General features: G+C 43.6%; 1 protein-coding gene across 5 annotated transcripts in view; it reads left to right on the forward strand.

Annotated features, from left to right (window-relative positions):
- Positions 1–1421: 1421 nt before the first annotated feature.
- RALGAPA2 (Ral GTPase activating protein catalytic subunit alpha 2) overlaps positions 1422–27932 on the forward strand; it is a 203763-nt gene continuing 177252 nt past the window's right edge. For 4 of the 5 annotated variants that reach the window (XM_077309751.1, XM_077309750.1, XM_077309748.1 and 1 more), the window contains exons 1-5: positions 1422–1639; positions 13600–13710; positions 14544–14593; positions 21634–21691; positions 23915–23958. In XM_077309751.1, the coding sequence (XP_077165866.1) occupies positions 1525–1639; positions 13600–13710; positions 14544–14593; positions 21634–21691; positions 23915–23958 (378 nt within the window). In that variant the 5' untranslated portion in view covers positions 1422–1524. The remainder of the gene's footprint in view (positions 1640–13599; positions 13711–14543; positions 14594–21633; positions 21692–23914; positions 23959–27932) is intronic. The other variant, XM_077309749.1, reaches the window with a different exon arrangement.

Consider the following 27932-nt stretch of genomic DNA (forward strand, 5'->3'; position numbering starts at 1 on the left):
TTTGGGCACCCCAATTGAAGAGGGATGTAGACAAACCGGAGCGTGTCCAGAGGACAAAGATGGTGAGGGGTTTGGAAACCAAGACATATGAGGAAAAGTTGGGGGAGCTTGTTCTATTTAGCCTGGAGAGGACACGACTGAGAGGGGATCTTCAAGTATTTAAAAGGCTGCCATAGGATGGAGCAGAGTTGTTCTCTCTTGCCATGGAGGGATGGACCAGAACCAATGGGATGAAATTAATTCAAGAGAAATCCCATCTAAACACCTGGATGACGTTCCTGACAGAGTGGTTTCTCAGTGGAACAGGCTTCCTCGGGAGGTGGTGGGTTCTCAATCTTTGGAGATTTTTAAACAGAGGCTGAATAGCCATCTGACGGAGAGGCTGATTCTGTGAAGGCTCAAGGGGGGTGGCAGATTACAGTGGGTGAGTGATTGGGTGGTGAGTGTCCTGCATAGTGCAGGGGGTTGCACTAGATGACCCAGGAGATCCTTTCCAACTCTATGATTCCATGATTCTAAATATTGTGCACAGATAAACCCTTTCCAGGCCCAAATGCCTCCAAAATGGGGGAAAGTATTTCACAGTTAAGTGGCTGCATTCCAATTTGAGCAGAGGTTTCCTGAGAGGAGCTGAGGAAATGTCCCCCACAGGTTCAGGAGTGGACAGAACAAACCCTGGGCCAACTAGAGGCTTCCAATTTGCCACATTTCTCCTGGGAACACGCAGCCTCCCAGGAATTTGCTGGGCATGTGGGGAGCGGTGGCACCCCGAGGAGTGGCGCCACAAATTATGTTATGTTATTTATTTAGCGTTCCGGTACATTGTTCTGCAGTGCAGGGCTGTCCCAAAGGGTTGTCCTGGTAAGGGTTAATACAGGTGCGGGATTTCGGTCTTTTCACGTCTAAAATAGAGTCCTCGAGTGTTTGTAATGCAACCCACAGTTTTTGGCAGGACTCTTGTTTGACCCATGCCCCTTCGGTCTTCTGCCCTGTCTCCATCATTCACGCAAAGCACCTATGGCCATGAAGCGCCATTGAACTGAAACACCATCACAAAAGGCCTCGCGCCGAGGGGCCATACTTCAAGCACGTTGGGCTCTTTAAACAAGGGCGACAGACGCGGGAAGACGGGCGCTGCAGCCAGCAGGTGCACCCCATGACGGGCCGGGCAAAGACTACGCATCCCGGCATGCCCCGCGCTCGCCCGCTCGCGGCTCTTTCAGCAGGCGGCGATTGGTGGCTTCCTCGGACGCGCTACTCCCCACCTCCTCCGAAACAACGGTCGGCCCTCCTCGCCCACACAGAGCCGGTGCCTTCCTCGGGGCCCCGCCCAGTGGGCGGGCTCGTCGGTCGGCATCCCCCTATCGCAGGGCCTGCCTTCAGCAGACCCACCCACCCACCCACCCGCCTCCTCGGAGGAGCCGCGCTCGCCCCCCAATCCCCGCCCCCTCCGCGCCCGCCTCAGCCGCGGTCCCGGCGCTGAGGGGGCTGCGGGGACTCCGCGGGAGCCGCGACCCGCCGCCCATGCGCAAGATGTTCTCCCGGAGGGGCCACGCCGACGTCCGCAAGTCCACCCAGAAAGCGCTGGACCCGCGCAAGGACGTCCTCACTCGCCTCAAGCACCTCCGGGCGCTCATGGGTGAGTGGGGGGGCGGCCGGGGGGGGGGCGAGTTCGAATTCCGCCCGGGATCCGGCCCCTTGGAGGCGATGCGAGGGCAGGGAGACAAAGGCAGCCACAGTGCGGGGACCCCAGCGTCAGCCCCCCTCCCGAAGAAGAAGAAGAAGAAGAGAGGCGGGTTTTTAGTCCCCCGCTTTTCACAACCCGAAGGAGCCCCAAAGCGGCTGACAAGCCCCCCTGGCCCTTCCTCCCCCCACGACAGGCACCTGAGGGGTAGGCGAGGCTGAGCGAGCTCTGAGAGAACTGAAACTAGCCCAAGGTTCCCCAGCTGGCTGCACGTGGAGGAGGAGACGGGGAGCGAACCCCGTTCTCCCCATTAGAGTTTGCCACTAACCATTCCATCACACTGTCACTCCAGAGCTGCCCGTAAGGCACATTTGTGTACTCCTTGAATGCAGATCACAGCTGAGGGGTGTCCCTTGTATGTGGGCGACCGGCAGCAGAAACTTGGAGAGTGGCTAGCTCTAGTCTGGCTGGTTCAAAAGAAGCCCACTCTCTGTAGGTAGCCTGTCCTCTCTCCCTCCGCCCCCCACCTGTAGTGCTGGGAAACAAGTTGCACACCTTACTGCTGTTCTGTCCCACAGCCTTCCATCAGTGTCACAATGACCTATTTCTCAGGGGCGTTGTTGCCAAAAAAAGATAGTACTTTAAAGTTCTCCGTGTTAAGTAAGTGTATGAGACTTGAAGTTCTGTAAATGGTGATGAAATCAGAAGGCGCACGAGAACAGTCTTTGAGCCCTTCGCACGACTCTTTGCAGAGCGTGTGGGTCATGTAAAAATATAAACCTCAAGGTTCATGCTGCCACATCCGGCCCATGCCCTGAGGCAGCCTTTTTGCTAGAGTAAGGTAAAGGTAAAAGTAGCCCCTGTGCAAGCACTGGGTCATGTCTGACCCTTGGGGTGATGCCCTCCAGCGTTTTCATGGCAGACTCAATACAGGGTGGCTTTGCCAGTGCTAGAGTACCCCTGGGCTTTTCGCCAAAAGTCAGTCATGTGAATTAACGATCTGCATTCATCTCACACTGTATCAGTGCTCCTGTGCGAATTGCTTGAGTTCGATGTGGGCAGAAGTGTCCTGCAAAGAGATCTTGAAATAGTACTGCATGTTTGGAAGTTTTGAGCTCTCTTAACTGGCTGAATAAAATTTGCATTTCTTGATTCTATCTTGTCTCACCTTCCTGTAAGTAAACAGAAAAGTGATCATCCAGGAAGTTGCACAAGATAATGGCCAGGTACTCACTGAGAGGTAAATTTTGTCTTGAGCTCCGTAAATTAACAGACTGCAAATTGGAGCTCAAATGACTGGATGCCTTGTCCAAAAGAGATCATGAGCCCGCGCTTCAGAAATGGCTGTGTTCCATGAAATCTAGATTCAAGTGAATAGCCATGTAGGTCTGAAGCAAGAGAACAAAATGTGAGTCCAGGGGCACCTTTAAGATCCAGCATGGCAACTTACCTGAATCTGCACTCAGTCATGTGAATTATTATTATTATTATTATTATTATTATTATTATTATTATTATTATTATTATTATTATTATTATTATTATTATTATTATTATTATTATTGGGGGGGTTACAGCCCCTAGACCCAAGTTGTCCATCTCAGTGAGGATTAGGCCACTAAAGTGTTGGTCTGTTGCAAGAAAATAAAAAAAAGTCCAGTGGCATCGTGAAGATTTAACAAGTCTTTTTTAGTCTTTAGGGGGCTGCTGGACATTAGACATTATTGAGACTGATTGAGACATTAGTTTATTATAGCTGTATGTTTTCCCTTTATATGAATTTAGGATTAGGATTGATATTAAAGGGATAAAGGCACTGCTTTTCCCCATGAGAACTTTGAAACATGCAGTGAGGACATCTCTTAAACATTAACTTTTGTAACTTTTTTTTTGTAACGTATAACCATGTTAGAGTTCTGGGAAGCTGTCGATAAAAGGTGTTCCTAAACAAGAATACTCAAGCTGTAGATTATTCGTTGCAAACCCCCCCCCCCCCCGCAAACAAAAATTTGTCCAAATGTATACATTATAATCTGCAAAATCTTGCAGGGATAAAAGCCTAAGTAAACCTGCCTTCAACAACTTAGTCTTCATGCACTTACCTAATTTGTTAGTAGAGGGGAGAACAATGTTCTAAGTCCTGTTGAGTCCTCAGTTGAGGGGGAAAGTGTCATGTAAATACCTAAATAAATAAATGGCCTTGCAGAATGTCACTGTCAATGTAGTCCGTGAGCCCCTGGTCCATACCTTACAGCAGAAAGGAGAGCAGGGTATAGCTTGGTTCTAAAGAGGACATTCCTAAAATTTTTGGCTTGTGTAACTCTATGAGGGCGTCATCCCAAGGGTCAGACATGACCCGGTGCTTACACAGGGGATACCTTTACCTTTAACTCTATGAGTTCTCTTTTAAGAAGCCAAAGTTTTGCTTAAGTGAATGCCTTTAGTCATTTATTTTGATTTTAGACTGCCCTGGAGGTTTGGGTAGGTAATCCTTGTTGAAAGCTATTAATTTAAAATGAAACATAATGGAGATTGAAAGTCTCCACCCTGTGCTATTTGTAACCAGGTGCCTAAAAGTTATCAAAAACTTAATTTTTGGTATCATTAGAATAGCCTACATCTTTTGTTTATCTTTTGTTTCTTCATATTGATTCTGGACGATTAGAATTCAAACTTGGTTATATGTAAACTAGTAATTCTGATTCTGTGTACCAGAAGGGTTAGTGCCCCTTTGAGAAATGAATTAAGTAATTTAGAGTACTTCTATCTTGTCTTTCTTCATTCTGTCCTGACAGCAAGTCTAAGTGAGATGTGCGGCTGAGAGAGAGGTTACCCTGTGAGCCCTATGAACTCAACAGAACAGAGTCCAATAGTGCCTTTAAGACCAACAGAGATTTATTCAAGGCGTGAGTTTTTGAGTGTATGCAAGGGAACAAGGATCATTAGAGAATAGATATAAAGGAAAAGTAAATTAGTAGCAAATTAGTAAACTGTGTCATCGCATCCAAATTATGCAGTATGATAATTCTTGGCTAAAAAAGCTAATCAGTCCTCTGGATTCAGTTGTAGTTCACAAAAACATTGGAGAAATTAAAAAGTAATTAATGGCAGTTCCCAGTTGTGGAAAGAAATAATTAAAAGACACTAGTTACTACACTTTAAACCTTATATCATGCTGGTACTTAAAGGATTCTCTGTGCCCTCATCCACAACAGGTGTTATCCATTTCAGCTCATTATTGTGGCTTTGTCTCCTCCTGTTTACCTCAACTGGAGGCAGATAACATTGCACTTTTGGTACATCTAGCACCTTTGTATAACTGAAGTTCCTTTCTGAGATGTGGGAGAGGCCTGGTAGGTAACCTGGGTTGTGCAAACTGCTCTTGTGATTTGGAGAGTTTTGGAATAAATCATGAAATCAGATAGCTGGAAGAAAATTATATTCTTGGTTGTCAACTTGGATTCTATGGGGAAAATGTGCCAGATTGGACAGGCCTGCCTCCTTGCAGATGTAACTGATTATGAAGAATGAGGGCATTTTATTATTTACTAGTATCAAACCCTGTTTTAAAAACGGGATTTAGAAAGTGGTGGCAGGAGGGAGGGCTCCTGCATAGTGGAGCAGCTCAGTGCAGCCACCCTCCCCTGCCCCCTGGAGGGTGGGAGGGCTTCTGCAGAGCATGGTGGCCCAGCCACAAGAGTTGGGCTGCCTGTGCCGGTGCTACAGAGCACGGCCAGCTGCCCTTCCTCACGCTTCGGTGGGGGGAGGCAGGAAGACCACTACGATACGATACAATAACATTTAATTAAAAGCAATATGGTACAAATACGGATAAAACAATATTTCTCCAATGTTGCGTACATAAAATTGTAGACGAGGGCTACTGAGTTACAATTTAAAATAAACACTGTGTATCAAGGTGGGGACACCTGTAAAACAGCTTTGGCTTGGATCTTCCTGGCGGCCAGAGCGAAAAGTGCCACCCTATATGAAATATAGGGGTCTATATCTGATAACAGATAGGCGACTTTATCAAAATCAGAAGTGGGGTGTGAGTTTGGTAGTAACTTGGCAAGGAATTTGCCCCTCGGTTCAGAATACAGGGGACAAGCCAAAACATAGTGGGGCAGGTCCTCCACAGATGAATTTCCACATTCTTTGGTGGGCAGGTGTGCTGGGAGCACAGCAGCCCATCCATAGGAGCTGTCCCACCAGGACTAGCACTGCACCTGTGGTGGAGTGTGGCCAGCCTCCTCCCACCTTTTCCCTGTTTTAACATTCACCTGGTTCTTCCTCTTTGCTGCCAAGTGCCCCAAAGGGGCACCAGGCTAGATCTTCTACCCAGGCTTTTAAAATTGTTTTTATGGCATGCCTGTGAACTATCTTTTGGCTTAATGACTTTGGTTTTGATGATGATGCATCAGGAGGAGTTCAGCAAACATTTGACTTTCTCATATTTGATGCTGAAGTCTTTCCCTACTCCATCAAAATACAACCACAGTCCAGTGGCACTTTGAAGATGGATAGCATGTATTATTGTATGATCTTTCATGAATCACAGCCCACTGTCAGATGCCTAATCTGTCTTTTGTTTCCAGCGTATTTGTCAACCTTTTTTTTGCTTTTTTTGCTTGTTCATTTTAATATTTTATTTAACTAAAGGAATTTTGTTGGTTCCTGGCCTTTTGTGAGTATTTTTCATTAGCTTTGTGGATTTTAATTTTGTGATACGGCTACAGGAATGTATACTGGGAATGGTCCAAGCATTCTTAGATCCCATTTATTTCCGTGAGAGAGATTTAAATATGTGCTCAATTCTTCCATTAAAATCAATTGGACTTTAAAGAGTGTTTATTTAGCTGGAGCACACTCTTCATTTTTTCAGGAAGCTTATAAAATAGGTGTGTCCAGACATTTTGGACACTGCCTCTCTTCCTGTTTTGTCAGTCTACTTTCCCAGGGGACTTCATTTACTCCCTGTTTATTTACTTAAAATCCATTTTCTGATGCTCTCTTTTCCTCCTTCCTTTAAAGTTAGGAAACCTGACATTTCCTAATCTTCCTCCAGACAATTTGCAGTCTTCACACTCTCCATTTCTTTCTTAAGACAACTGAGCTGTTTAGACAAGGAAGTCTAGGTTGGGTGACTGAATCCAGAGTGGAAAGGAGCTGTACTCTCACAGGGACTGGCTAAGGGAGGGGCCTGGGAGATTATCCCAAACCTGGCCAAGGTTAGGAATTCTCTTCTGGGGTCAGAGGTTTCCTTAGTCCTGTGTTTTGAGAGTACCAATAAGGGATTCTGGGGAGAGTAGACAGTTGTCTCTAAATAAGTAAATGTATTTGATTAGATATCTACTGCCAAACCCATAAACTAGTCCTGACTATTTAGTCCTCTCCCCAAAAGTTTAATACATTTTAGTTACTTAGTTACTTATTGGTAAACTTGCAATGCCTCTTGTGTGTGGTGGTTTTCTGAGGTAGAATTACAGGAGAGCATCTTAATCCAGTTGGCTGGTGCCGCTTTTCCCTATAACAGCAAGGCACAGATCATCAGCAGAGAGAGAGAGAGAGAGAGTGAGAAAGAGAGAAAGAGAAAAGAGAGAGAGAGAGAGAAAGAAAGAAAGAAAGAAAGAAAGAAAGAAAGAAAGAAAGAAAGAAAGAAAGAAAGAAAGAAAGAAAGAAAGAAAGAAAGAAAGAAAGAAAGAAAGAAAGAAAGAAAGAAAGAAAGAAAGAAAGAAAGAGGAAGGGATTTGTATTTGAAAGGAGGAAGTTTACATCAGCCACAGTTCCTCCCTCCTTCCCCAAAATAAAGGTGTCTCGTGCATTGGGATTGGGCTAAGTGCCTGGCCTTCTCCTGGTGGTGACACCTGCCTTTCACTTCAATGGGAACCCAAGGCTCATGGAAAAGCTATTTCATTACCCTTGTCCAAATGTCTTGGAAGGTTCCATTGAAAATGAATGTGTCTGTGTGTGTGTGTGTGTGTGTGTGTGTGTATGCACAAACAATGTTAATTGTAAGCCATTATTGTGAAAGTTATTTTTCTACATTACGGGTCATTTGTAAGCTTAAAGGCTTCTTTCTCTTACATGCTTTGTTTGATTCTCTGATGCATATAAAGTTTTCCCTTGTTTCAAATGTTCTTTCAAATTTCCCATCCTCTTCATCATGGGTCTCAGTCCAGGTAGCAACATGAATACCTTGTGAACCCAGAAGAAGTGGAGTCTGCTTCCTTTTATGTGAAGAGTCGTGAATTATTTAGTCTCTCATGGGTTCATGTAAGAGCATTAAACCTATTAGCAAGCTTCTTATGAGTAGGTAAAGAAATCGTGTTTTGCATAAACCCCTATACTTTTAACGTTGTTCCTGCATCAGCCCTTCCACTTATCCCCGTCTCTCTCTGTCCCCCCCCCACACACACACATACCCTGTGCTTGCCAAACAGTTGAATGACAGAAGCTGAGCAGACAAAAGAGATTATTACAAATATGGATTTTTCCTACACAGAGTACTTCTGGCACTTGTTCCAATGGATGTCAAGGATTTCTCGTTCACCTTGCTTGTTCTTTGTGTTCTTTACATAAACATCTAGTATTATTGTTTGCGTCGGGAGTGACTGGCTGTCCTGCTGGGAGCAGGGCTTCCTGTAATTCTCTGCAACTCTTAATGGGCATCATTGAGAGGCTTCTGCTGCACATCAGAGTTCGTTTGAAACTGCTTATCAGGATAGTCCTCAGTGGACTTCCAGTGGCCTATAACAGGGGCACTGTGGTCCTCCAGATGTCCATGGACTACAATTCCCATGAGCCCCTGCCAATACTGGCAGGGGCTCATGGGCATTGTAGTCCATGGACATCTGGAGGACCACAGGTTGACTACCCCTGGCCTATAAGCTTCTCCAGCAACAGCTGGAAATTGTGTCCATTGCACATATTCTATTCACACACATACAAAATTATCATACCCTCAAACTGATTAAAATTTTTAAAAGCATTTTTTTCCTGAGGAGTGTGTATGTGTATGCATGGGGTGTTTCATATAGAAAGTTAACACAAATCCAGGTCACTGTTGGGTATTCTAGAATTATTCTCAAGGACTTCAGCTCTTGATACAAACCCCAATCCCTTGATGCAAACCCCATATGATGGATATTAAGGAATCTTAATTGAAATGTTTTCACCATGGTGCTCTGTAAATGCAGTCTTCTAAGCACTTTGAAAACAGGAGCCACTCTGTTCTATGGTCACGGGAAAGCCAGCAGCTGTTCTGTCATCACTAGGCATATTTGGTAGCTCCACATCCATGAGTTAGGTCAGCAGGGCTGTTGAGTACATTGGGGATGAAGAAGACGATATTTCAGAGGTCTTGGTTGTTCATAGTCTTTGTTTTCATATTATAGGTTGGATCTGGGCATTTAAGGGGTGATCCAGGGGAAATATTTGTCTGTGGGGCTCATGGGGCTCTCAGCAAGCCCCAGCTTGACCAGACATCATAGCAATCTCTTGGAGGCACTGTCTGTTGTACAATTCTGGACAGCCTGTGTGTGTGTGTAGCTACAGAATGGCATAAGAAGGAAGTTGAACTTTTTTTTGCACAACCAGAGCCATTATTTGAGTGCTTCAATGGAACCATGCCAGATTCTGCTTCCAAAGCTAAAGTTACTGTTCCAGAGTAAAGGTTAGATGCTTTTAAAAATAATTCACGTAGCGGTACTTTTATTGGCCCTAACTAGAGTGGAAACAAACAGCAGAGAGGATATGTTAACATTTCTGTGCTATATATTCTGCAGGAAGGGTGGAAATCTGCTGTTTGCAAGAATGCTGTCTAAATCAAAATCTATTTATCCATTTTAACAACATAGATGCTGCCAAAAAATGAGCAAGCAGGAGGGGATTCCAGAGGTGTCCCAGCACTGAATAAATCTAAGTCAGGTGCTTCCTCCATTCTCCAATGCATAGTTAGTTTCTGTAGCATTTGTTGTTGAAATCTGACTAAAAGCCTGCATAAGCACAGGAGTTTAGCAAGCAACCAGTTTCCTGGCAGACAGTCTGCCTCTGCGGCAGTTCAACCTGCAGGTTTCTGGCAGGACAGTTAAGTCATCTTCCAGCATCCAAACTCTGAGGCTGGTAGTTTCAAAAAGGAAATTCACAGAATACTTAGAGGTGCTATATTTAAACATGTCCATTTGTAGTTGTCATTACGCCTTACTGTAAAATCTGCAAACTGGCCATCCCTCTTTTCCTGTGCAGATTGTAAGGTTGTCAGGCTATATTTAGAATCATAGAATCATAGAGTTGGAAGGGGCCATACAGGCCATCTAGTCCAACCCCCTGCTCAACGCAGGATCAGCCCTAAGCATCCTAAAGCATCCAAGAAAAGTGTGTATCCAACCTTTGCTTGAAGACTGCCAGTGAGGGGGAGCTCACCACCTCCTTAGGCAGCCTATTCCACTGCTGAATTATTTTGACTGTGAAAAATTTTTTCCTGATACCTAGCCTAGATCATTTTACTTGAAGTTTAAGCCCATTACTGCGGGTCCTCTCCTCTGCAGCCAACAGAAACAGCATCCTGCCCTCCTCCAAGTGACAACCTTTCAAACACTTAAAGAGGGCTATCATGTCCCTTCTCAACCTCCTTTTCTCCAGGCTGAACATTCCCAAGTCCCTCAACCTATCTTCATAGGGCTTGGTCCCCTGGCCCCAGATCATCTTCGTCGCTCTCCTCTGTACCCTTTCAATTTTATCTACGTCCTTCTTGAAGTGAGGCCTCCAGAACAATTCCCTATCCACTTAAGTATCTGAAAATCCAGATTGCAGTCCTTCAACTTATCCATCAGAACATCATGGGGAACCTTGTCAAAAGCTTTACTAAAATCCAAGTAAATGATATCAACCGAATTTCCACGATCCAGCAAACCTGTTACTTGGTCAAAAAAGGAAACCAGGTTGGTCAGGCAGGACCTGTTGGAGACAAATCCATGCTGACTTCCTTGGATCACCAAATTGTCCTCCAGATGTTTGCAGATCGCTCCCTTTAATATCTGCTCCATTATCTTCCCCACAACAGAGGTCAGACTCACTGGTCTGTAGTTTCCTGGGTCATCCTTCCTCCCTTTTTTGAAGATCGGAATAACGTTTGCTCTCTTCCAGTCCTCCGGGACATCTCCAGTCCTTAAAGAGGTTCTGAAGATGATGGACAAGGGCTGTGCAAGTTCTCTGGAAAGTTCTTTGAGCACTCTCAGGTGCATTTCATCCGGACCAGGGGATTTGAACTCATCCAGTGCAGCTAAATGCCTCTCGACAACCTCTCTATCCATGTTAACTAGACTGGATTTTTATTAAAGCGAGTGCCATGCTGACATCTGCCTATGCTTCTTCATGTACTTTTGTTTGGTGATAAGCAGGGGAAAGTAACACCAGTTTAGAATTTGACTCTATGATCTATATTAAATAGTGGGTTCAATAAGGTGTGGAGTCACTCGTGGAGTGAAACATGAGCTCTATTTGGAACGAACTAGAGAACAGCCCACTACCCTCATTTATATACAGTCCAGGCTTTCCACCATAGCTTGTTATTGGCTCTGTGCGAGTCCCCAGGTGTAACCTAATTAGACCTTTTGAACTATCCAGTAGTAGGGTGGATCCTGCATGTTGACCAATAATTTTAAAATGATTTTAAAGGTCCCTACCCCAGTTTTGGGGCTCATCAGTTGAAATGTTTCCCCAACCCTAAAATAACTTCACAGAGAACTCAGAGAGAACACTATAAAAAGGTGAATATGCCAGGTAAATACTGCAGAGCACTGAACCAAAGAGATAGTAAAAAAAAAAAAGCCAGGAATACCACTAGCAGTGTTATGGGAATATATACCTAGCCTTCTCAGTCATGGCTCTAAAGCTTTGGCTCTCCCTCCATTCCTCAGGGAGATTTGTCTGTTGTCTTTCACCAGTGAGTGGGTAAAGATTTTTTGGGGTTTGTTTGGTATTTCCCCAGTAACTGTTATTAGTGTAGTTTGAGCATTCTCAGCTTGGTTCAGCAGCACATACCAACCTTTTCTGGTGCCCATCAAACTTTTTTAGAAAGCGGGCGGGGCTAAGTGTGTCTATCTGCTCAGCAAGGCTTCTGATTGGAGATGTAATTGGTTGTGCAGATTTTTTTACAACATTGTTTTGGCAGCAGCCCATCAGCACAGGCATCTTCACTGTTTGATTGAAGTTCAAAATTGAGAAAGGAGTTTGGCAAGGCTTTATACTGTCGCCTTGCCTATTTAACTTGTATGTGGGGCACATGAGAAAGGCGGGATTAGAGGATTCATAAATTGGGATCAAGATTGCAGGAAGAAATATCAACAACCTCAGATATGTAGATGATACCACTCTAATGGCAGAAAGTGAAGAGGAACTAAAGAGCCTGTTGATGCGGGTGAAGGAAGAGAGTGCAAAAGTTGGCTTGAAACTCAACATCAAGAAAAAAAAGATCATGGCATCCGGCCCTCTCAATTCCTGGCAAATAGATGGGGAAGAAATGGAGATAGTGACAGGTTTTACTTTTGGGGGGGATCAGCAGGTGTTCTGAGTCGGTCGGCCTCAAGCAAACGCCTGGTGGAAGAGCTCCCTCTTGCAGGCCCTGCAGAACTGTGGAAGTTCGGGCAGGGCTCTGATCTCCTCAGGGAGCTCGTTCCACCAGGTGGGGGTCAGGACCAAGAAGGCTCTGGCCCTTGTTGAGGTCCGACACGCTTCTCTGGGCCCAGGGATCCGCAGCCAGTTGGAGGTGGCAGAGCGTAAGGCTCTTTTGGGGGTATAGGCAGGAAGGCGGTCTCTCAGATACACTGGGCCCAAACCACGTATGGCCTTAAAGGTGATTACCAGAACCTTAAGCTTAATCCGGAATTCAACTGGGAGTCAGCCAAGTTGTTGGAGTGCCGGCCGGATGTTTGATCTCCGTGATGTTTTAGTGAGAATCCTGGCCGCAGCATTCTGTACCAGTTGTAGTTTCTGGATCAAGGATGAGGGTAGGCCTGCGTAGAGCGAGTTGCAGAAGTCCAGCCTAGAGGTGACGGTCACATGGATCACTGCGATAAGGAAGGCCGAGCGTCAAACAATTGAGGCTTTTGAACTCTGGTGCTGGAGAAGACTCTTGCGAGTCCCTTGGACTGCAAGGCGAACAAACCGGTCAGTCCTAGAGGAGATCAGCCCTGACTGCTCCTTAGAAGGCCAGATCCTGAAGATGAAACTCAAATACTTTGGCCACCTCATGAGAAGGAAGTTCGCCCTGGAGAAGAGCCTAATGCTGGGAGAGATTGAGGGCAAAAGAAGAAGGGGACGACAGAGAATGAGGTGGCTGGATGGAGTCACTGAAGCAGTCGGTGCAAACTTAAATGGACTCCAGGGAATGGTAGAGGACAGGAAGGCCTGGAGGATCATTGTTCATGGGGTCGTGATGGGTCGGACACGACTTCGCACCTAACAACAACAACAACAACAAAGCTGTGGCAGCGTTGTGTGACTGACTCTGCTTTTTCCGGCAGCCATTTTTCAGCTTGCCCATCACACTGTTTTAGAATTCCACAGGTTTGGAAGATTGGGGACCCCTGGCATAGTGGCTAAAGTGTTGGACTAGGATCTGGGAAACCCAGGTTTGAATCCCCGCCCTCCCATGGAAGCTTACTGGGTGACCGTGTACCAGCCACATACTCAGAGTTGTTGTGGGTATAAAACTGAGGAAGGGAGACAGTTAGGGTGTAATTCAAGTAAATAAATCACATGTGTTTTTAGTGAATTATATAAGCTGTTTAAATGTTCTGATGATTCCCATTGGTGGGGACCCTGCTTGGGTGGAAATGTACAGTAAAAAATAAGCATTACTCTTTTCCACATAATGTTTGTTTTGTTTTTTTGTTTGTTTTTTTGCTCTACAGATGCTATTGATGGAAGTGAACTTAAACCATTTTTTGAAGCTAATTATTCTCAGATTTATTTTATCTTCTATGAAAATTTCATAACACTGGAAACTAGCTTGAAACAAAAAGGTAAGTTTTACTTTAAGGTGTTTCTTCAGTAGTTAAAGCCTTTTGGGTTCTTAATGCTGTTATGCTTATATAAATATTATTCTCCATCTAGAAAACAACTTCCCGTATATCTGAAAGACATTTAATAATTGAGGACTAAAATTTACAGTTGAGCACTAAGGCAAAATGTTACATATTTGTAAAGATTACAATACTAATCCTGTTCTTAGAGAACTGTTCTTTGCATCTCTACAAATAGCTCTAAAGAAAATTAGCCTTGAAACTCTGAGCATGGTTCAAGACATGCATTTGTAAGTGTGTGACTCTCTTTAAAGTTGTTTGTTTTATAGCTATGATGGACTCCCTTCCTCCCATTCTGAGATAAATTTTCCCTTCAAAATCAAGTGTTGTTCCTTCACAGACTGAGCTGCCCTTGCAGTATGGCTTCTTTGTTTGAAAACGAAGCTGACTGTATCACCCTGTCATTGATAGATCTTTTGGCTTAACTCAGCCCTGGCACTGTTGGGGAAGGTGGAGAGCCCTCTTTGCTTAAATCCCCTTTTCAGGCTTGCACTGATATGTGGCTGACAACTAACAAACAAAAGTAAGGTAAAGAGTTGTTGTAATGATTTGTTATATTGCTTTGTGCCCAGCATAAAAACCTGCAGTTTAAATTTGCAGGGAGATATGCTGGACATACAGCTATATAATATCCAATCAACTACTAGAGGGAACAAAACACGCAGAAAAAAAAGTAAAGGCTGAACTGAACTCAGAAACTGCATCTCTTGCAGGATTTGGTTTTCAGATTAGTATCTTGATCCGTAATAACAACAGTGTGCCTCTATTCCTAGGAAATAAATCACAAAGGGAAGAGCTGGACTCCATTCTCTTTCTTTTTGAAGTAAGTTCTTACATTTCTGAATCTCATGTCTACTTCATAGTAATAAGGAACAGGTTCTCTTTCTGGCAAACATTTCTCACAAACAGTATATCAAGATTGCTTTCTGACTATTTGACAGTGTTGTGAATAGGAGTTAGCAGCTCCTGTTCTCTCTCCTTCCTCCATATGACTAGGAACTGAACTGTTAACAAAATATTTTACCTGACATCTGGAGGGGTTTTTAAATGCTTCTGATTATTTCTTTGGGAATGGGAAGGGGATAAGTTAGAAGGCTCCTAGTAGCCTCCAGGGCTTGATAGCTGTCTTTAAAAGGTTTACTTAAATTTGCCCCATCCAGAGCAGGCTGTAGAAGGATTTGCAATATAGGGTAGATAGTGTTTGTATGCTTTAGTAGCTGTAGTAAGGGTTACACTAGTAGTAATCTGTGTTCATTGCTTTATTGCACTGAATAAATTTGCTTACTGCGGGTTGGATCCCACAGATCAATTGCTCTAACAGTGGCATTTTCTGGCTCCTTTGTCAAATTAAGATGCTCCTTTGCCAAAGTAAGACCCTCTTGCACCAAAAACATTCTTATTATCTACCTATATGCCCTCCATCTATTTATGTCTTGTTCCTTGCCTGGTCACAGTGCCCATATTGACTGTACGTCCTTTCTCCCTCTGAGGCAGAAGACAATTGTGGTGGGTGATTCCCACCATCCACTCAGGAGGGCAGGAACTACTTTTTTCTTTTTCCTGTCTTCTTGATGGAAGTCACCCTCCATTCTGCTTTTTTCCTACTTCAACAGGGAGAGCAGTTATTTTAGTTGGCTGTCCTTCTTTATTCTACTCTACTCCCGTACTACTTTCTCATTACATTCTTGTTACATCTTTAACTCTTTTGCTGAATTTCTGTCCCCTACTCCTAGGCTCAATCAAGAGAACAAAGACAAGCTCCAAATTGAAGCGGTGGCCATTTTAAACAGGCTTGCAAAGCATAACTTGCAGGGTGCTCAAGCTATAGATGGGAGAGATGGCAGCAGTGGCCTTCTCTCTGACAATGGTTTCATGTATAGTTTCAGTTATATGTAAACCACTCTGAGCCTTCGTGGAGGGTGGTATATTAATTAATTAATTAATTAATTAATTAATTAATTAATTAATTAATTAATTGGAGGCTTCAATCTCCACAGAAGCCACGGAACCACCAGATCGAGCAGGCCAGGGACACTAGCTGGGCTGCTGTGACTGTCAGAACACCACCATCAGAGTCCCAAAAGCACATTAAAAATGCTGCTTAGAAAATGCAGCATTGGAGGCTCAGGCCTGAGCATTGGAGGCTCAGTCAGCTGATTTCAAGAAGCAGCTGTTTTGACAGCCAGGGTGATGTACTTAGAGAGCTACCTACAGCCTCCACAAGTTAAATAATCCCGGAATTGGGAGGCAGCCATCTCATTTCAACCAAAGTTCTTCAGACTGGAAATGAAAATGTTCCTTGACCCTTTAATTTCCCTCTGAATTTCTTCATGTCTGTAAGGATGGAGATTGAAAGTTATTGTCAGCAGAGTGCTCTAAGATCAGTCAGACCCTTATCTAGCTGCCTTCCTCTCCCTCAGGGCATGAGAATAAAAGGGGAACTATTTTGAGTTGAAAGACTGTTGGTTGGCCCACTAAAGCAGCATGGTAAAAGGGGAATAAAGCCCTCTAATAACATATGGCCCCTCCTTCGAGAGTGACACTAATAACAGGGAGGAAGAAGAATTTCTATCAGATGAGGAAGATGAGAAGATAGAGATCCCTGAACAGTCAGATTTTTCAGATCCAAGGACTATAGTATTGTGAACATCAGGGTACATTAGCTTTGCTTTAACTTAAGAATGTTTTTTATTTAGCTCTTTGGCCTCTTCTCTCTCTGGGTGCACCTTCTTTTAGTTAATCTCTCAGCTTGTGTAGCCACTGACTGCCATACTGGAACCCTGCAGGGTCAAAACTGAGACATGCAAAGCAGAAACTTGCCCAGTTGCAGTTCCCTAAATTATTGATTCTGGGTGACTTAAATTTCCATGTGGACTCGTTGTCCCCAGGACTTGGCCCGGACCTGGTGTCGGCCATGGTGTTGCTGGGGTTCTCACAATTTGTTGTTGGTCCCAACTATCAGGCTGGCCATACCCTTGATTTGATCTTTGGTGCAGGTGTAGAGGTAGATCTGGTGGCAAATAACATCATTCCATGGTTGGACCACCATGCCCTAAAGGTTCAGCTAAGGATACCACCCCCTCCTTGTTTGGGTGATAGATGTATTTTAGTCCACCCACCAAGACATATGGAATCTGAGGGATTCATGAATGATCTGCAGGACTCGATACCCTCCAAAATCTTGTTGGAGGCCATTATTATTATTATTATTATTATTATTATTATTATTATTATTATTATTATTATTATTATTATTATTATTATTATTATTATTATTCGATTTATTTCCTGCCACTCCCTAAGCGGCACGTGGCGGGTCACAATGTCTTACAAACCCGTTAAACTCCCATTAAATGACTTAAAACCATCACAACATGGTGGACGCAAAAAGAACTGGCGGTCCCGCCTTTTGGCCGCCATTAACAAGATTGCTCCTGAGTGCCTCTCCGCCCTCACCTCAAACAGGTTACTTGGTTTTCCTCGGAGCTTCAGGAGAGGAGGAGAAAGGTTAGACAGCTAGAGCAAGTGTGGCGGAAGAATCAGGACAAGGCAGCAAAGACATCTCATTGCACACTTATGAGGGCATATGAGATGGTGTTGAAAGCAGTGAAGCATGATTACTTAGCAGCAGAAATCACGTCCGTTAGCTCTTGCCCATCACAATTCTATAGGCTAGTTCTGTCTCTTACCGCCCTCAAGGAAGGGCGCCAAAATTGCACTTAGGCTGTGAGGCTTTAACGGTCTTATTTGCAGATAAAGTCTTGTTGCTCTGCTGCAACCTTACTGCCATGGTTGATACAGAATGTGAACTGGAAGCTCCATGCCTGTCATGAGGGATTAGGTGGCTCTTTATCTGAAGTGGACAAATTGCTAGGGTCAGTGAGGGTGACCACTTGCCCCCGTGATCCCTGCTTAAGTTGGGCGACCAGTAAATAGGTGATCTACTAAGGGAAATTGTCAACCTCTCCCTTTCATCAGTAGACTTCCCTGAAAGGCTACAGGTGGCAGTGGTTTGTCCTCTTCTGCAGGATCCCTCTAGCTACTGCCGGATTTCACATCTTGTGTTCCTGGGAAAGGTGGCTGAGATGGCCGTTGCAGGCCAGCACCTGGCATTATTGCAAGAAAGTTCGCCCCTGGATCCATACCAGTCTCGCTTCTGTCCTGGCCGTGGGGTGGAGACCATCCTGGTTGCTCTAATGGATGATCTCCAGCGCCAACTGGACCCAGGCGGATTGGCCATTCTTGTTCAAAGTCAAGTCAAGCTGTAGTGAAAACCAGAGAGAGTGGGACAAAGGCAAAACATAAATTGGAATTAGGAACAGAGTTGAAAGCCAAAGAGTTGAGGAGCCAAAGCATGGTTGATAAACAAGTTGAAGAGCCAGCACAGAGAGGTCAGAGAAATCGGTGTCAGAGCAGGAACGTCAGACAAGCCAGAGGTTGAAGAGCCGGGGTTTTGCTGTGGCAAACTTGCCTCAAGGCTCTGCTGGAATAGCCAGAAGCCAGGTGGGGCAGCCCTCAGAAAGCCTGAAGCTAACCATCATCCATGGAAGGAGCTGCAGCTGGATCTCATCTACCCTGACAAGCATGGTAATCTTCTGACAGCTATCAGGGTAGATTGCCTCCTCCACTGCTGCTATTCAGGGCTTGCAGCAGCCTCGGCCTGGGACCAGTGCTGCTCCTCCAGGGGTTCTTCCATACTGGTATCTGGTTTATCCAAAGGCTTGACATAGTAGGGCTGGGTACCCACCTGTCTGGGCTCAGGCTGCTCATCATCAGGCTGGGTGGTAGCATCCTGGTAGCACCGAGAGTGGGTCAGGCACCTCCTCCAGACTGGTGTCCTCTGGCACCAACTCCAAAGGTGCAGCTGGAGTGGGCATGACACTGGTGGACAGATCTTGTGCTTCAAGATATCCGCACATACGCAGGATCTTAAAGGGTCTTCCATGAAGGATCCCCCTCGGAGGCATAGATTTTCCAAATTGGAAATTGCACACTGCACTATCATAGCTAACAAAATCTCCTTCTGCCTGAATCATACACATGCTAGATATTAAGAGAGCTCCAGAAGCATATATGCTCAGCACAGAACATATCAGTAAAACCAATGATGTATTCATTACCATCTTCTCATCAAACTTGGAGAGTAAAAAGTTCAGATCTATCATCAGTAACTGCCTCAAAGCCTACAAAAACTTGACATTCCACATTGTGGAATATCAGTGAGAAGTGCAGCAACTAATGCAGCCTTTGCTAAGCACCACAGTGGAGGAAGTATACTGCAGTGATATGGTCCTCCATCTTTATGTTCATCAATTATTGTTAATTCTGTGTATACAACTCAGCTGATGACACATTCAGCAGAAGAGCCTTCCAGCACATAACAAATGCAAATGATGATGACCTACCCCCCAAAATAGGACACTTATGGGCGGTCCTTCTCCTCTGAGGAAAGGAGGACATCTTGCCCCTCCCAATTCATCGTCAATAAGTAGGATTATCAACCTACTACCTTTCTAGTTTTATCTAGTTTCAGTTGTAACTGTTCTATATTAGTACGCATTTAAGTCAATGTTACATGTTACCTTTTCCCTTCTCCCTCCCCTTTGTTTTTGTTTTTTCTTCCTTTTTCCTCTTTCTTTCCCCTTTGTCTGGATGCCCCACATCTGAGGATCATTGTTTTCTACCACCCACCATGTCATTACTGCAATTTATGATATCACTCTTCCATGGCATAGGCTGATACAGGAGCCGCTGTTCTAGATAGGGATTAAATTGGAAGGGGGCAGATTACGATTCTGCTATTTTATATCATAGAGTTTTATGGGATTTTATTTTTATCATAGCCTGGACAGCTCAATTTGTAACCCACCACAAGCTGGCATGTCTGAGAGCGGTGGGGAATAAACCAAATGAATAAATTAATAAATATTATAGTTTTAAAGTCCATCTTTGACTGCGGCTTTCGACATTACCTGAACTGAAGGGAGGGACTCCCACCAAGGAGACAGGAAGGAGAAAAAAGTTCCTTCCTCCCCGAGTAGATGTCCTTCTTTCCTTAGAGGACAAGGGCCCTTCACAGTAAATATCCAGTGGTTGTTCCCTGACTTGGCAAAGTGTGTGGCTGAGTGTGCTGCCACTATGACTGACAAAGGTAATGACAGTGTGTGCTGTTCACTCTTCCCTGGTGGTGCTGGGTAGCATGTGCAGCGAGGAACATGGCTGACACATTACCCGCATGGTGGTAGGTAGGCACCAGAGGAAGTGCTCAGGCAGGGGGTTGGCCCCAATGTTCCCTCTAATCCCCCCCCCCTGCCCTGGAGCAGTTCAAATACTGAGCAGAATATGCTATAATTTTAAAATGGATAATGGGCAATGCAAGGCCCTGCTGCTGAGTGGGGCTTCCTGTGTTCATGAAAAGCTGCTCACTCATACAGCTCAGAGGGAACCCTGGTTGGCCCTGCAAGATGCCTTTGTTCCTGGCACCCCCCCCCCTCCCGGGGCAGTTCAGGGGTTATTGGCAATTTCCCCTAATGTTGAGATACTTTGAGATAATATTCCTTATGGTTTGCAGATAATCTGGTTTAGAAGTAGTTCCCAACATCATGTTGTAAGAACAAAAAAGTCACCAAATGGGTTATTAAATGCATCTGCTTGATTAAAAAGAAAAATTGAGCAGCCTGTTTAAGTCAAAGTTTACTCTTTAAATTATTCTTAGTCATGCAATAAATGCAGGAGCAAAAGAACTATGAATAAAAGAACTGGCAAGTTCCCTGGTGTGTTGGTTAGAAGTAGTACCTAATTTCTATTTCAAGTGTGCTAATGGATTTCCATATAAATGAAGTAAAACACAAAAGGGAGTATTCCGCACAAGGGGGTTTCCCAAGGTATTTTTTTATGATGAAAATCTAAACAAGATGTCAGTAGCCATTTGGAATTTATTTCAGATTGATGATTGATGATTACAGATGCTTTCTTTTTCACTATCGATAAAGATACACAGTATAGGGATTTAAAATTAATGCATAGACTATTACGTTGTTTTGGAGTTAATCTAAGTCTTGATGCTAAGAATAGCTTTGTACTTCATTCATGTTACCAGTTATTTGTTACGAAGAATCTAGAACTCTCTTCCTAGGGAGATTTGTTTGTCCATTTCTGTTGCCATCAGGGACCAGTGTTTTGTTTTGCCGTTCCGTCAGTGATCCCTCCTTCCTGACCAATGTTCCAATTGCTGTTTTTGTGTCTTTGCATGTTATTTTGCTGTTTTTAATTGATTTAATTATGTTTTTTTGGCGGGGGGTGTTAAAATATGCTTTATATATATTTTAATTAGCCATCTTGATAGCCCGTGGGAGGTTAGAAAGTGTGGGGATATAAATTTTGATGTTGATATTGATTGTTTGGCCTGCGAATTTCCAAGACCCATTAAGTTTTGACAGAAACAGTGGAATCCTTTCACTTATAGAACAGGATCCCTTTTGGGTTACTTTGAGTCAGATATCTTTTTTCTCTTCCGCCAGTGCAAACTTTGTTTTACTTCAAATTATTTAAAGTATAAGTTCTCCAATCTGGGGAATTGATTACTCAATTTAGAACATTTTCTTTAGCAATGGTAGTTAAACAACTGATACCTTTGAATAGCACTGTAAATGCCACAAGGAATCAGGTAGTCTTTTTATACTATTGAAGAAGTAATCTTCCCCGGTCAACAGATGGATTGTAAGCAGAAGTGAATACTTTGACAGAGGATACCCTGCCCCCTTTCTAAAGCAAATTAGAAATTTATCTTTTTTATCAAGTAAGGATTTTGAGTGGATATTATCTGCTAATCTGATATAAAATGTTTTATCCTGTTTTCTGCAGAGAATATTACAATTTCTACCAGAAAGAGTTTTCTTTCGGTGGCATTTCCACAGTATAGGTAAGAGAACTTGAGTGCCTAGCCATTTACTATACACATTTTTATTACTGATTTCAGTATGTGCTCTGCTTTTGATTTAAGTCAATATGAAAATTCCAATTTGTGTTAATGAAATTAAACTGTCCGCTGTTCTGCTTTCTTTTTATCAGTTTTGCTAAACTTGATAGAGGTATTAAAACGTTCTTTGAGATATAGTTCTTTTCATTTGTTAATGGAATAATTTTTAACAACTCAGAATTAAGGAATTAATTGTTCATTGGGTTGGTTCCCCTCACCAGCTTGAGGCAAGGGCTTTAAATTAAATTTTCTACTGTATACAATTACTGAAGGTTTTCACAGCTGGAGTCAACTGGTTGTTGTGAGTTTTCCATGCTGTATGGCTCTGGTCTCGTAGTTTTAGTCCTTGATGTTTCACTAGTAACTGTGGGTGGTATCTTCAGAGGTAAGACATGTCAAAATTGGAATCTCTTTGTGCCAAACTGTGTGGTGTCTGAACAGTTATGCTGAAATACTGGACAATACCAGTGGTTAATATGTTAGACCAGCCTTTTTCAACATTCTCACCATGGAGGAGCCGCTGAAATAATTTTTCAGGCTTTGAGGAGCCCCAGAAGTAATATCAGCTGACCATGTCTCCCTACTATGCCCCCTGGAGGTGACATGTTACCGGAAGTGACATCGCAACCCTTGTTAACAGGCATGCTCAAGGAGACCTGGGGGGGGATAGGATATGGTTTAAGCCAGGAGCAGGCATGCAGACTTCACCCCCCCCCCCCAGGCACAAAACCCATGAGAGAACCCATGCTCAGGGGAAGAGGGGGTGATGGAAGTGGCCAGCTCCCTAACCTGTGGTTGGGTCCATTAAGGCAGGAGGGGAAAGGCCATGGACCCCTTCCAGAGCTCCCGTGGACCCCTGTGGATCCACGAACCTCTGATTGGAAATCCCTGTGTTAGACTATACAGGGAAGCCATTGAAATTCACAAACACCAATACAGTTTCAACAAAAAAGAGTCTGAAAATCAATAAACCTGGCTACCAGCCTAAGAACACCAGAATAAAAAACCATGGAATTCTAAAAACACTTCACAACAGTTCATCAGACAAGACAGTTGAAGATCTTGACTAATGAACATGCAAATGAACTCCACTCAAACACAGAAAAAGTGCTTCCTAGTCCCAGTCCATCCCCTGAGAGACTCCCAGGTATCTTATTTTATTTATTATTAAATTTATAAAGCAGGAAGGTGATGCATTACCCCTCCTTCCCAATAAGTAAATAAAATGTCCAGCAACTGTTCATACACTCTACACTTTGGCAAGGAGAGATCTTGCCATGTCCAACCTCTGAAGAAAGCCAGCATGGTGTAGCGGTTAAGATCAGCAGCTTCTAATCTGGATTTGATTTCCCACTCCTCCATGTGCATCCAGCTAGGAGACCTTGGGCTAGGAATGGGAAGGCAACTGTAAGCCGCTTTGAGCCTCCTTCGGGTAGGGAAAAGCGGCATATAAGAACCAACTCTTCTTCTTCTTCTAGTCACAGTTCTCAGAGCTCTCAATCCCATCTACCTCACAGGTTGCCTGCTGTGGGGAAAGAAAGGGAAGGCGCTTTGAAACTCCTTTGGGTAGTGAAAAGCGGGATATAAAAACCAACCTTTCTCTTCTGGATGCCAGACCATGGCCGACACAGCTCAGAAAACCCACAGTAACCAGTTTCTACTCTATTCTTCCGATAAACATTCTTTGAAAAGGCAGATGAGGAGCTGAAGCTCTTTCTGGGCTGTCTCATTTCATTCCTTGGGGAGGTGCTCACATGATGGCAAAGCTCCTGCATACTGACTGGTCTGGCTTCTTCCTGGTTGACTTATAGTTTTCTATGTGGAGAGATGGTTTTCGATCAACATTGTTCCAGCATGTGAGTTCCCATGGCAGTGGACTGTGGTCTGACTCAGAAAAGGGCCACTGCTTCATCTACTGTGCATGGATTGTAAGCATTTCTGAGGGGACTGCTTTTGGCTAAGCTAATAATAATAATAATAATGGCTAAGCTAATAATAATAATAATAATAATAATAATAATAATAATAATAATAATAATAATTATTATTATTATTATTATTATTATTATTATTATTATTAGTGGGTTTAAGGCCACGTATACTTTGGCTGATAGAGGATACCTCAGATTATTTGGAAATGTTATAACCTGTTTTTCCTCTCCTCAGGTTCAGTCTTGAAGAAACTTTTGCACACTGGAAATTGTCTTAAGGTATTTTATTTTGTGATTACATATGCATAAAATGCTTTTTATTTACTTAAAACTTGCAGCAAAGGAATTATTGGAGAGTTCAAATCCACATGAAATTCAGCGCTCTATTTCCCTTCCAGTGCTTCTTGGTCGCATTTGTCATGTTAGGTTTTCTGTTTCACAAATGACATAGAAGCCCTGTCTGGCTGTTCCCAAGGTCTACCTGAGCTCCTTATATTGCTCTTGATTGCCTGCTTCTGGCAGTAATTCACCATCTGTTTTAAGTCCAGTGTATACTTTAGGCCTTTCTCTCAGAATTCCTTTCTTCCTTTCCGCATAGTGAATTGACTAGGGATGAAACGCCAATTCCAGGCTGAGAAATTTCCAGGGATCTGAGGCATAGCAACTCTACCTCCTGGCATCTCTTTCAGATTCTAGGGCATCCTCTATATGAAGTTTAATTCAGTCAGACAGATGACTTCTCTTTCCCTCAAAGAAATTGACTTGCTAAACTGGCTTGAAGTTCCTTTACTCTTTCAACATTTCTAGCTTTCATACCAGCTTCTCTATATGTGAGGAAAGGGCTTACCTGTCAGGAAATTCTAGTGAAGGAGAGTATATCTATAGTGGAAAGCATCTGGGTGAAAATAAGCGAGGGGAAAACAGCGTGGTGGTTGATGTCTGCTACCGACCACCTGACCAACGAGAGGATGTGGAAGTGACCATGTCCTCATAGAATTCCTTTTGAGATGGGGAGGCAAGGAAGCTTGTAGCCAGATGCGGATGTTGGATTTTCATAGGGCAAACTTTAATAAACTCAGACATGATGAGTGTCATACCATGGACGAGAATGCTGGAAGGGAAGGGAGCATGTGAAGGGTGGGCGCTACTCAAACAAGAGCTATTGCTTGCTCAATCAATGACTATCCCAGAAAGACGAAAACATTGCAGGAGCTCTAAGAAGCCTATTTGGATGAACAGAGAACTTCAAGAGGAACTAAGAAAGAAAAGGGAAATGTTCAGGAAATGGAGGGAAAGACAGAGCTCTAAAGAAGAGTACCTACAGGTTACTAGGCACTGTAGATCAATCATCAGAAAGGCCAAAGCTGAGAATGAGCTAAGATTGGCCAGGGAAGCACACCGTAACAAGAAAAGATTTTTCAGTTATGTTAGGAGCAAACGTAAAGTAAAGGAGGCAATAGGCCCACTGTTGGATGCGGCTGGACAAACTCTAATGGAGGATGCAGAGAAAGCAGAAAGGCTCAGCGCCTATTTTACATCTGTTTTTTCCCACAGGTCAAAGGGTTTAGGCACATCTAGAGATGGCAGTAGCCAAGAGATAGTGTCTGGGTGGCAGGTTGACATGGACAGAGAGGTTGTTGAGAGGCATCTATCTGCACTGAATGAGTTCAAATCCCCTGGGCCAGATGAAATGCACCTGAGAGTGCTCAAAGAACTTTCCGGAGAACTTGCAGAACCCTTGTCCATCATCTTCGGGACCTCTTTAAGGACTGGAGATGTCCCAGTGGACTGGAAGAGAGCAAACGTTATTCCGATCTTCAAAAAAGGGAGGAAGGATGACCAGGGAAATTACAGACCAGTGAGTCTGACCTCTGTTGTGTGTAAAATAATGGAGCAGATTTTAAAGGGAGCAATCTGCAAACATCCGGAGGACAATTTGGTCCAAGGAAGTCAGCATGGATTTGTCTCCAGCAGGTCCTGTCAGACCAACCTGGTTTCCTTTTTTGAGCAAGTAACAGGTTTGCTGGATCGTGGAAATTCAGTTGATGTTGTTTACTTGGATTTTAGTAAAGCTTTTAATAAGATACCCCATGATGTTCTTTTTTTATAATTTTATTATTTATTATTATATGAAGCATTTACAGAAAAGTAAAGAGAAAAAAGCGACCAGCTGATATGGTTTGCCATCCTCTTTTAACATACATATTCAGTTCCCATCACCTATTAATCCTAATCTAGAAGTTTTTACAATTTTTCTTAGCAAAATTATTGTTAATACATATGAGAATATGATCTATTATAAGAATATATTCTATTATTATCTTAAGTGATATACGGTCAGTCCCTTCATAAACTGGCCCTGACCTAAGAGTTACTGCTGCTGTCTTGTTAAACATATGAAGTATAGTTTGTCATCTTCTTTTAGTATACATATTGGCATACATATTCAGTTCCCATCACATATTGATCCTGATCTAGAAGTTATTACCATCTTTCTTAGCAGAGTAATTGTTGATACATATAAGAGTATAATCTATTATAAGAATATATTCTATTATTGTCTTAGATGATATAAAGTCAGTTTCCTTCATATATTGGTCCTGTCCTAAGAGTTACTGCCGCTGTCTTCCCCACAGGAAACCAGGAGAATGCTCCACTGTTCAACACATCCTTCAGGTGGTCGCAGAAAATGAAATTGTGTTTTTTTCCATAGTAGAGTATTTCTGATTGTCCTTCTGTCAGGGCCAAAGAAGTCTCTTGCTTGATTCTTGCTTGCAGTCGCCTTTAAGTAGGCTCTGTATACTTTATCAATCTGGATTTCTTCCTCTGGTCGCACAGAGATATCTCCTGATAGCTTTTTGCGTGCTGTCGCCTTTGAATAGACTCTTTTTATTTTGCTGATCCAAATAACTTCCTGCTCTAAATAGACTTCCAAGTTTTCGGTGCTTTCCTTCCTTAAATCTGTTTTCCCAAGTTCTTCCAAGGTGCTTTGGATTTTTACGTCCCTAGCTCTCTCCCCCTCCTGTTGATTAACTTCCAGACATTGAATTCTCGTTTGTATTGTTGACTGAGCTGTGTCCTCTTCAACTGCTCTCTCCAGACCGTGGGCTCCGTCCAAAAGCTCCCCCTTAGTCCCTCGGATTTCCTTTTCCACCTTATTGACTGCTTTCAGTATCTTTGAGTTCCCTTCGCATAACAAATGGAAAAGCTGTGCCTTAGTTAATTTTTCCATGGTTCTAGGCAGTCACAAAGTATAAACAGAAAGTCTCGTGAGGTCTCGCGGGAGCACGAGCGATCCCAAATTATCAGTTTGTCGATCTCCATATCAAGTCAGCTTCCCCCACTGAACTCTCTCCAGCAAAGCTTTAAAGTCTCTTTTTTCTTAAGCTCTCTCTTTGTTTGGTTAGTGGGTATAATTAGCTGGGAGCCTCTCACTCAAAGAAAGATGGAATTCACTTGTAAATTGGTTGGGGGGGGGGGAAGAGCTTGTGGGGAAAGAAAAGGAAAAACCCGAAAGCTTTCAATCCTTACTGTTGTAGACTTCAGCTCCTGTCAGTCTAGTAAAAGATGATCTGGGAAGAATGTAGGGTCAGCTGGTCGTTTCAGGCTTAGAAAGTTATTTATGACAAGAGCGCCATCATGACCTTAAGCACATGCCGCGGTTGATCCAGAGAGCTTCGTCTCTCTCCCTCTCCACGGATCTGTAGGACCCTCAGGATGCCGTTCCCAGTTCCTGGGGCGACCTGGGAGCAGATTTGCGTATCTGCTCAGGTCCGCCAGGTGCGGTTGCTCCTGACCCGCAGCATGGCTTAAGAGCCGGACAGAAGCCCAGATGTTACGGCGCCATCTTCAGTCGTACTTCCGATACCCAATGATGTTCTGATGGATAAATTGAAGGACTGCAATCTGGATTTTCAGACAGCTAGGTGGATAGGGAATTGGTTAGAGAACCGCACTCAAAAAGTTGTTGTCAATGGTGTTTCATCAGACTGGAGAGAGGTGAGTAGCGGGGTACCTCAGGGCTCGGTGCTCGGTCCGGTACTTTTTAACATATTTATTAATCATCTAGATGAGGGGGTGGAAGGACTACTCATCAAATGTGCAGATGACACCAAATTGGGAGGACTGGCAAATACTCCAGAAGATAGAGCCAGAGTTCAACGAGATCTGAACACAATGGAAAAATGGGCAAATGAGAACAAGATGCAATTTAATAAAGATAAGTGTAAAGTTCTGCATCTGGGTCAGAAAAA

This window comes from Paroedura picta, chromosome 14 (genome assembly GCF_049243985.1).
Source record: "Paroedura picta isolate Pp20150507F chromosome 14, Ppicta_v3.0, whole genome shotgun sequence".
NCBI lineage: Eukaryota > Metazoa > Chordata > Lepidosauria > Squamata > Gekkonidae > Paroedura > Paroedura picta.